The 10,633-nt window shown below is 51.2% G+C and overlaps 2 protein-coding genes across 2 annotated transcripts; one reads left to right on the top strand and one right to left on the bottom strand.

Moving 5' to 3' along the window:
* Nucleotides 1-142: 142 nt before the first annotated feature.
* On the top strand, nt 143-6,414 carry TGME49_248810 (nuclear factor NF7; the record flags this gene model as incomplete). Its single annotated transcript, XM_002367186.1, has 9 exons — nt 143-186; nt 2,097-2,184; nt 2,373-2,470; nt 2,835-3,001; nt 3,466-4,027; nt 4,457-4,712; nt 5,189-5,271; nt 5,607-5,729; nt 6,210-6,414. Exons 3-9 carry the CDS (start codon nt 2,373-2,375, stop codon nt 6,412-6,414), a joined length of 1,494 nt encoding a protein of 497 aa, XP_002367227.1. The 5' UTR covers nt 143-186; nt 2,097-2,184.
* Nucleotides 6,415-8,577: 2,163 nt separating this feature from the next.
* On the bottom strand, nt 8,578-10,461 carry TGME49_248820 (hypothetical protein). The gene has a single exon (XM_002367187.2). The coding sequence runs from the start codon at nt 10,068-10,070 to the stop codon at nt 9,063-9,065; it is 1,008 nt and encodes a 335-aa protein (XP_002367228.1). The 5' UTR covers nt 10,071-10,461; the 3' UTR covers nt 8,578-9,062.
* Nucleotides 10,462-10,633: the final 172 nt, after the last annotated feature.

Consider the following 10,633-nt stretch of genomic DNA (forward strand, 5'->3'; position numbering starts at 1 on the left):
AACAGGCAGTGACTCAGGCTGGTGTGCCTCTCGCCCCTTTGGGTTTTGCGCTCTCTGTTTCTCGCGTCCGCACGCAGTGCAGCCAGACAAAGGGGTTCGGCTTCCCTCCCTCAACGACACTCCACCTTTTTTCCCGTTTTCTCCTCTTTCTCTCTCCTTTCGCAACCTCGCGTCGCCTTTGTCCAAGTAAGTTCCGCTCGCTTCCCCCGTGTGGCAGCCTTCGTCTGCGGCACACCGCTTCCTCTCACTCGCGTTTTTGTGGTCCCTACACGCGAAAGAGTGCCGTTTGTGTGTCTGTGTAAAAACCTGCCTTGGATTTGAATGCGGAAAGGCAGTCTTCTTCAGGTGCGAGAGCAAATCAACGCTTTTTGCCCCTGCATCCAGGTCGCACATCTGCCGCGATTCCGTGATCCAAAGGTGTCACCTCACGGTGTGAAGCGTTTGTCTCTTGTGCTGCTTTCCCGCTGAGAAAGTCCGTTTTTAAGGCCAAAAGTGCAACCATTCCTTCCGTCAAATGCCGCACGCGGCCGAGTTCGCGTTCTCTGCCGCCCCAGCGAGCGAGACAGGAAGGAATGCTCACTGTCTATACGGTGTTCCACGCTCTCGCTTAAGCGACGCCTCTTTTTCCCCAGAGGGGAATGAATCGCTGTTGTCTGTTCTGTCGCGCAGTTCGCATTTCTCCGATGCTGTTCGGGTGCGGATCTTCCGTGGTGCAGTAGCGAAACCGCATTTGAAGACTTGGGAGTAGAGCAGCGAAAAACGTAGAGGGACAGCAGAAACTTTTCCGGAAAGTAGAAAGTGTTCACCGTCGTTCCTCCTCTCTCCACATGTTCCTTTCTGTTTCGCTCTCGTGGCTTCAAATTCGGTCGTTCTATGTGAATCGCTTGTGCCGCTTTTTCTACCTGTCCCTGTGAGAGTCTCTCGCCGGTGGCAAAAAGCCAAAACAGAGTCACCTGGTCGTCTCTTCTCCCTCTTTCCCCGTGTTTCTCAGCAAATGCCAACTCAGATTCATATATATGCCCGCCTCTCGGTGTTGTCTGTTCCTTCTGGAACCTTCAGTTCAAGCTAACTGGTCCTTGGCTCACAGCGTCCACCGCTCGAGGCCCTCAGGGCCGTGGTTCTTTGCATTTCTCTGCGGTTGCGTTTTTTCTCAACACATGCATGAAATCTAGCATCGTGTGCTTCTGGTAGGACTTACAAGCTTCCACTTCCAGGTGCCTCTCACGGAAGATTTAAATGCTTCATGTCGGACTGACATTCATTTCAAGCTGTGTGCCCGGTCTTCCCGTCACCTCGAAAACCTTTCCTTTGCCTTCACCCTGGCGCTCCCCGTCGCGTTTCTCTGCACCCGCGTTTCTCCCTGCTTTTCTCCGCCTCGTAGCCTACCTTTCTTTTCTCTAGGTCTCTTCTATATTTCGTATGTGGCGGTAGAGCGTCGTACGCATCCCTGAAAACGTTTTTCTTCTTTAGCTTCCCCGTCGCGCGTCCGCGGTTGTGGTGTTCATGAGTTGCGGCTCACTTTTCTTCGCGTTCGTCTTCCTTTTTGGTTTTCTCTTTCTCCTAAAACTGTACGCCTATTCAGTATCCTAGGTTCCTCACTCTGGTCCGCGGTGTCGTAGGTCCGCCCTCAGCTACTTCCTTGTCTCGGATGCTGACGAGGGTCGCTCTGTTGCATACTCTGGTTTCTCTTGTTCACTTTCTGTGAGGAGTCTCGCTTTGTTTCTCCAGAGGAACAAGAAGACTACACACCTTTTGAGGTCGTGCGTCATCGTTCTTCTGTGGTCGCGTTTCTCTCGGTGTTGCCGTCTGTGGAGAACCTTTCGAGTTCGTTGTATTTCTCTTCCTCTGCTCCGCAAACGTTCCTGCGCTTTTCCTTCTCTTTCACGTTTCCGCTTTTCCTTGTCACGTATATTCCCTGCGTTTCAGCGTCATGCCCCTCACCTAGTGTGTGGTGTTTGTGTTTTTCCATCTTTTTTTCGACCCCACAAAGCTTGCCGTTCGTAAAATTTCCCTCGTGCTGTCTTTGTGTCACTTGAATAGCAATGCGCGCCTCCATCTGAGTTTCTGTACTCGCTCGTGTGTGTTGCCCTCTTCAGGCGAAGGCGAGTGTAGAGACAGCTCCAAAGACGTCCTGCTTTATCGCACTCGCAACTTCCCAAGTCTTATCACTGCTAGCTCGCCAAGGTAAGGTCGGTCCTTTGTCGTCACGTATGCGGTGTACGTACACCTCGCGGAGCCCATTTCAGAGTCTTTCTGTTTTTCGGCAGAACGCGCGGGAGCGACATCCGCCTTGCCTTCGACCCCCGAAGCTGCAGCCGTCAGACCTGTCGCTCATGTGTATGCAGAGACATGCAATGTTTGTTTTTTCACAGATGACAGTCGCCACACTGTTCCCCAAGGAAGAGGGTGTTGGATTTTCCCTCACCACGCAGAGCCATGGCGAATGTAAAGTTCGCGTCGACCTTCCCAGGTGGGCAGAGTGTTTCATGTTTCTGTCCTGCAGCAGATCTTTCATCTTCTCTTCCTTCTCCGGTGTCTTCTTTCATCCCTCGCTGCGTTTGCTGTCGCTTCCTCTCTCTGCGAAAACTAATGACATGCAGCATAGAAACGCACCTCCGTGTTCGTCAAAGCGTTCTTGGCATTTCGGTTCCCTCACATCCTTTTGTTTCACCTCCCTCACTACCGTATCTACAGATATAGACATATGTATATACATTTATGGTGGTAAGTAGATCTATGTGTAAATGTGTAGGAAAAACATGTATCACAGTGTACAGTTGTACTCGCTTCGCGTAAATCGTTTGCGTTTGCGTGTCAATCTGTGGGACTCCCAGTTCGATTTCTCAGGCAGACTGGGAAAGGATTTTCAGCAGCCGCATGTTTCAGGATTGGCTGTCTGTCTACGCCACCGCGGATCGTCTCCGTCTCCTGCGTGTGGCGCTTGAGAGCTCGCAACACTGCAAATCTTCCGGAGAAGAAAAACTCACTTCTGTGGCCATGCGTGAGTCTCCTGCATGCATTTATACATGGATGTCTACAAATCGAAATAGGTAGCTTTGACGGAAGGATGCATGGGCGTTACTATCGGTGTATTTATATGCATGTATGTGAATGTTTGATCACGACAGATTAATGGGCGTATTTTTGTTTGTCCCTGAGTGGATCGTTGGTTGAATCAGATCATTTCTCTTCTGTGGTTGTGTGTGTGTGTGTTGGTGCGTACGCGCTTGGTCTCCGTCTCATTTCTCTCTCCGTATCTCTTCGATGTCCCCTTTCCAGTCTGTCCGTTCTTTCAAAGTCTCTCACGCCCTCTTCGGCTCTTCCTTTCAGTCCTTTTCTTCTATTCCTTTCCGCGTCTCCTTTCACTCCTTCTCCGTCTATCATTTTCTGGACGCTCCTCCCATTTCTTCGCTTTCTTCTCGTTTCTGCTCTCTTCTCTTGCTTCTCTGTTTTTCCCCTCAACAGTCGTGGAGGCAGCAGACAAGGAGGGTGAGGTCTTTTCGGGGCCGGTGTATCTACGGCCGCAGCGTCGCGCAGTGCTGGTGCTACTGCGGAACACAGAGACGCGAACAGACATGTGCCTGTTTGTGAAGAAGCCGAATTTGTCAGTGGGTCTGGCCGATACTCTCGAGCTTCCCGAGGGCGAGTTCGAGGCGGAGACTGGCCGCTTCGTCGGACCTGCAGCCGAGGAGGTAGAACGACAGCTGGAGGCAACGATCTACGAGAAAAATCTTGTGAACCTCACGCAAGTCACCTTCGGGGGCGGCGGCCTGGCCCTCGGCGGGGATCTCTCCTTCGCCTCTCTCTCGCACGACGGCAAGGCGAACAACGCGAGTCAAGAGAAAAGTCCCCATGTCGCCGTCGGTCTCTCCGGAGGCGAGCGCGTCGAGCTCTACCTGTACCGCGCGAACGTTTCTCCGGAGACAATGGCAGGCATCGAAGCTCGTGTCGGCCGCCTCCGCAGAAGAGGCAAACAAACACCCGAAGTGACCACACACAAACCTGGCCAGTCTGGAGTCCAACTCAGGTCAGAGACACACCACATATTCTCTCACTCTCAACATGTGTGTGTGTCAGTATATATATATATATATATATATATGTATATGTATATGTATATATATATATATATGTATATATATATATATGTATATATATATGTATATATGTATATATATATATGTATGTATACTGTGTATATGTATATGTGTGTAGGTTTTAAATGTGAATGTGAGACACTCTGTTTGTGGAGAGCGCTGCAGCAGCCAGCATGCCTTTCTCTGCTGCAGACACCCGAGATGCATGCATTTCTCTCGACGAGCTGCTCTTCATTTTTCCTCCGTATATATGGAAGAGACATCTTTGTGGCACAATTGTTTGTGCGCTTTTTTTGGGAGCCTGTCGATGCGTGCATGCACAGTGAAAATGACAAGTTTCACTTGTCCTGTGTTTACAGTCTAGTGCAGTTGGGCGACGCCTGGGGGCTCGTGGCGGACGCACCCGCAGTGAGTGCTTTGTTTTTAGTCCACGAGCTTCGCTACCACCGCCTGATGCCGAAGTACAGAAATCCTTTGGCTGAGAGCAGCGAAGAAGCCAAGACGAGCAGACCCGTTCAGAAAGCTGCTGCGACGTTCAAGAGCGTCCAGGACCTCGAACCGACCTCGAAAGGCCTCAACCTCCGTGTCAAAGTCGTCTCCCCCAAAGTCGTCGATGTGCGTCAACAGAAAGAGAAAGGAATTGCGGAAGCAGTGTTGCTGGAGAAAAGGAAACAAGATGTCACGCGGTGTGTTGGGCGGGAGACACAGCGAGCTGGGAGGCACAGGCCGAAGAGAGACGCTTCATCCGGGCACAAACGGCGGATGGTGTCACTCGAGTAGCTGCGGTGCCCGGTTTACTAGGTTTCGTTGATTAAGCAAGCAATTCGGCTGCCAATCAAAAGGCTTCCTGGAGATATCTACAGATATGCATATATATATATATATATACATGTGTATGGAAATGTAGATGTATATATATATATATATAGATAGATAGATAGATAAAAGAAACTATGCACATCGATACACATGTGGATATATGGGGGGAATGCATGTGATGCAAGCAAATTGAGTCTAAAAACCTTCCGTTTATCGGGGCTTTCTCACTTGTATGTTTCCCAAATTTCTCACGGCATGATCTCGCTCTGCAGCGCGACCGGACATTCCCCAGTGGCAGGACAAGCCGGGAGGGGCACATGGTGGTTGGCGACGAAAGCGCTGTCATTACACTCAAGTAAGTGTTTGGAACGCGTATCTTTCTGCCAGACACATTCAAAGCTAAACGCTTTATTTGTGTCTGCGTGCGAACTGGATTCTCTCTTCATCGTTCTGTCTCAAGGTGTATCGATCTCTTTTTCTTCCCCGCCGGTGGACATGTTCTGGCTGTAGTTCATGTTTGAACGGATACACTGGCAGTCAGTTTATGTAATAGGGAACACGAAGCGGTACTTGGTCAGAGGCACTAGCGAGGGGAGGGCGTTTGTTGCAAGCAAAGTTTGTTTTGCCTCTTTCAAGGAAGGAACATTTTTTTTTGAGGTATTTCCTTCCATGCGCTTTACCTTCACACAGGCTGGTGGACCAGCAGATGGAACTGCCTGACGTCGAAGGCACACCGTTGCTGATCCGCAACGGGCTGATCAGCATGGAGGAGGGACATATGAAGCTCGTCGTCGATCGCTGGGGAAAAATCATGTAGGCGACGAACAGTTTCTCCCCTTGAGGGTGACGCCTCTCGTTTAATAAGGAATCGCTTCTGGCCGAGCTATCTAAATATTTTGCATGCACATCTGTGATCACTTGCGTTTATCTTCACATAGTAGACAATATAGATGTGTGTATATGTATAGTGGTGTATAGTGTTGCATATACTTAAATATGCATAGATGCATGTGTCGCCACTTGCGTCTTTTTGACAGTATATCCAAATCGGTATATGTGTGTCTCTCTCTGTCCACGTTTATCATCACAGATACACCTGTCTGTTGGATTGCATCCTTTTTTGTCTCTGAGTTCTACACCTGTAGTTGACTCTCCGTAGGTGTACGCGTTGTGTGGTACAGACATTGACGGTTTCGCTCGACAGGGTGCAGTGGAACGCAGGTGTGTTTTGGCTTTTCGGGATCCCCGAAGTTCTCTCGTTCCAATGCGTGGTGGCTGGATATGCGTCTTCAGCTCTGACATCCCCGAGGCGGAGAAGGAGAGCTTCAATTTCACTGTGAACAGCGCGCGCGACATGTCTGCAACCGAGTACGAGCTCGTCGTCCTTAAGGAAGACGGCGAAGAAGGCGAGAGTGGCGCTGCGCCGGGCGGCGGCCGTGGGCGAGGCGGCCGGGGGCGGGGCCGAGGCCGCAGAGGCCTGGGAAGAGGAAGGCGGTGAACGGGAGGAGGCGTGTAGGAGGCGCGATGGGAGAAGAACAGGAGACACCAGCGCGAGGCGAAGGAGACGGACGTTGCGGCAAAATAAGAGCAAGAGACAGAAGGCCGTGCGAAAAGAGGAAGTCTGTCTGTGCTGGGGAAGAAGGGAGCTGTGGATAGAATATGCGGAGTTTTGATTAAGGTCCATGGAACGGAAACGGAAGCCCAGTATCGTCGGTCTTCGTGCTGTTTGTCCTCTCTTTGCGTTGACCGTTGCGTAGACGCACCGCCGCATGTGTGGATGAGTCAAAGAGGATAGAGGTATGGAAAGAAGAATGAAACGGGAGGGTGGGGGGAGGGGTGGGGGAGGAGGTGAAAGGCGAGAGCAGTGCATGCTACAAGGAAATGCTAGTTTTTGGTGTGAGGAACGGCTATCTGGAAACGGGGGTCTGGAGTGGAGATGCACGAGCACAGAGAGGTGGACGGGAAGGCGAGTGTCTGCGATTCGCGAAGAGAGGGACGCACGTGAAACACAAACGACCGATGCTCAAAGCGAACCGACAGCAAACGAAAGTTGGGATGTCCTACATGTGTGGATAGGTCGCCGTTTCTTGGCGCCTCTGATCACACAATTTTTTGAGTCTGCATTTATCAAATGTAGTTTTACCCCGCGAACAAAGTGACCCGCGGCGACGGAGAGTGACAGCGCGGGGAACGGAGACACACGCCTCGACACCCTGCTGCTTCTCTCTTCACGACGGTATCCGTGCCTGCCAAACTCGCCTTTTTGTGTATCCATTTGGGCAGAATTGGGGTGTATGTACAGTTGCGCGTGTGTATGATGCTTGCGAAGATCTGTGGCGTGGTATTTGCATCTTCCCTCAAACAAGGCCACGCACACCGTTGCCTCTTGCCAGGTCGCCAGCGCACGGCCTGCTCTCTCGCAGAAAGAGTTTCTTCGTTGCGCATAGGCTTGCCGAGGCGTGAACTCTTGTTTATGTCGCAGCTGTGTAGGCCAGATGTGGATCGACATCTTTACCTGTGCAAAATGTCTATTTAAGATATGGATTCGCGTATTTGTTTCGCTCGCTGCGACCCGAATGCCCGCCGATGGTGGCCACCAGTGGCGGCTATTATGTACACACGACGGGAAGACACGAAGACGAGAGGCGACCGGTGTGAGAAGGCACTTTGGGAAAAGGGAACCGAAAGGTCGAAACACCCGGACGAGAGGGGACAGCTGAAGAAACCAAGAACTCCGATCGAAAGAGACACAAAGGCAAAAAGCGTGGTCCGATGTCGTGCAGTTGTCAGGGCGGTCTTTGCGGTCTTCTGGCGTCTGCGAGGTAAAGTACTCGTGAAAACGGGGCGCTGTTGGTGCATGCGCTGCCTTTTTTGCTTAGCGCGAGCGCCGATACGACACTGACGACAAAGCCAAAAGAGAGGAAAAAGGGCGGCCGTTCTTGAAACGCGTTCTTGATGGGTCGAAAGGACGACACCGTTCCGTGCGTGAACGTCCCCAAGCGGCATCGTATCTGAAGGCCCGCTGGAGGCAGGGGTGCGTATTTCCAGAGTGGCCAACTGTGAAGGGAAGTGGGGCCGGAGTGTGTGTCACTAGCCTGTCAGCATGCTAAGTGCGTCTTGATGGAGCCCAATTCTGCAGACCGTTATGCTAATCTGTCATCCGCTGGACGGTTGTATATCGGTCGCCCGTTGACGAAGAAGCAAATGCGTCCCCGGGGTCTCAAACACTTTTCACGATTCAAGTTTTCACCGTGCCCCGTCTCCGTGGCCGCCCCAACTGCTTCCGCACAACGGGCATTTGCACGTTTTCCTTTCCCTCCTTCGTCAAAAGCAACAGGACTCTGGTGGTTTCAGTGTGTGGTCCCTCTACTCAAAGCTGCAGCTACGTTTCCGCTGGTGCCTGTCTCGTTTTGCAACACAAGTGAGGCCTCGTCTCTCGCTAGCTTTCCGTACATTTTCTCTATTCTGGAAAACAAAGACGAACGCTGAAGTTAACGGAAAGTCGTGAACCGAGCGATGATGGAAAAAACAGGACTAGAGGTGTCTTCACACAGAGAGAAAACCTGGAGCGTGCCCACATTCGCTGCTCATCTCTGTCTCACCAACACCCCGTAAGAGGAAGTTTGTCCCTCTGTCTGCACGACTGAAAAGATCAGTTGCACGCATCTACCAGTTGTTAAGTGCGTCTCTTGTCGCGGCGCCACATTCAGTACATTAACGAAAAACGGTATTGACTTTGAAAAACTGTTCTGAATCAACACGCACCAGAGGTGTCTTTGAGCCGCTCAGAGCTCGCAGAAGAGAAAGTGCTTACATTGTTGAGCAGCACGGACGACAGCACAGTTGTTCTATCGGCGTATGTTACTGAAGAAGCGCTTATTCTAGAGAGTACAAAGGGACGGAACACAACGAGTTTCACGGATTGACGCACTGAATGTGAAATACACATTGAACGGGACATAACCCAGATACAAATACCACTGCACGCGCCTATGGACATACTTGTTATCCACATTGGCATCCCCGCCATTTTGAAAGTAAATGCGTTTTCACTCACACTGTACGATTTGGACGCGTTAACAAAACGCAGTGCTGGCACACCACTCCTTCAAACACAGACTGTTGTCTTGACAAGGCGATCAAGTTTCATCGCGGGCCAGCAGCGCTATCGTGTGTCTGGCCACTCTCTCGACCTCCACGGCCTCTAAATACAAGTGTTTTCCGATTTGACCCGTCCTTTGAAGGTTCATCTCCCGTCTTCCTTCGTCGTTCTGCAATTCTGTGCAAACTTTTCGGCGGCGATCCCTCTGCGACTACAACATTACCGAGCTCCACGCTATGGGCCGGGACCAACGCCATGGGGTCGCCTCCTAATGTGGAAGAAGACATCACTAGATTAGCAACACCCGTATTCACAGATTCCTCGTGGTATGAAGTGTTGATGGTTTTGACAGGTTGTTGGCTGGCCGACGAGAGCGAAGACGAGGAGGCCGCTTTGTCTCCGTGCGGAATGTGGGTGCCTGGTCCGTCCGTATATTTGCGAGACATGGGCCTTTTTATTTTCTTGCTCGATGTGGTCTTGTCCTCGTTAGTGCCCTGTGTTTGGATGCGCGCGACGGGAAAAAACACCGAGGATCCTCTTTCCTCATGTTCCTCCCCTCGACGGAAAAAGCTTTGTTGTACACCCCGCTTCTGCCAGTGGATCCACTGTCGCAGCGCTGAGGGGGGAAGGCTGGCTACAAATTCTGCTTTTGCTTGGGAAATCAAAAGGGCAAAATCTTCCGGTCCTGACAGATCGACAGCGTAGTCATGTAAAGTGTCGAAAGGGGCACCCCCTATGGCTATGGCAGGAGTAGACGCCAGGAAAGGATCTCGTGTCCATGTTTTCGTAGGGTTGTGCTGAGATGTAGTAGCAGTGGGAGAAGTAGACTCTGAAGCTTCTGATGAGAAGCTTTCCGCGTCGTCTTCCAGGGGATTAAACAATTCTAAAGATTTGAGTCCTGTAACAATGATCTCGTCTGCCGACGCGAAGCTTGCATCGGACACTTGACCAAAGGGAATCCCGTTCACGAACAAGATTGCCTCACGAAGCACAGAAACCATCGTCAGCACGCTGGTATAAATCAGCGAGTGAATCACAGTTCTGACTTCCATTGTAGAAGGGAAAATGGCACACCTCTGAACTGGGCGACAACTGTGTGCGTTTCAGTTGATCCTGTGGGCAAGAAGCAGAATCCCCGTCAGATGCAACGCTTTTCGAGCTTTACCCTCTTTCAGTCGTGCCTCCTGTACTGGGAAAGATGGTTATACTTCATTCCTCTCCCAGACGAAACTCGGTTCATTCATGTAGTGTTCTGTGGCAGTGCGAACGAGGTGACAGAAGACCTGCGAATTGTGAAAGCCTGGCCTCAATGCATTCCTCTAAACAGAGGATCTAGAGTATTTGATGCCAGGTTTCCGTTGTAACACACGCTCTTCTCAGTTGCTTGTCGGTTTTCACAGGGGGGAAAGGATCTCAAGCAAATTCATCACCATTGTTCTTTCTGAACGTCTGTCACCTCGCGGATAAGCCAGCGACCGCGGGCGATTGACAGCTAGCTATGCATTCACTCTGGGCGTGCTCGTCGTGCGTCGTCGCAGCCTCTCCCCCCTGCCTTCTTTCTTCCCAGCCTCCACGTTTGAGTACAGATTCAATTAACGACACACAGAAAGACCTC

The sequence above is a fragment of the Toxoplasma gondii genome, chromosome XII, assembly GCF_000006565.2.
Source record: "Toxoplasma gondii ME49 chromosome XII, whole genome shotgun sequence".
In the NCBI taxonomy this organism is placed as follows: domain Eukaryota; phylum Apicomplexa; class Conoidasida; order Eucoccidiorida; family Sarcocystidae; genus Toxoplasma; species Toxoplasma gondii.

Coding starts and splice junctions, on each gene's coding strand:
- TGME49_248820 (XM_002367187.2), bottom strand. CDS start 10,070: ATGGAAGTCAGAACTGTGATTCACTCGCTGATTTATACCAGCGTGCTG.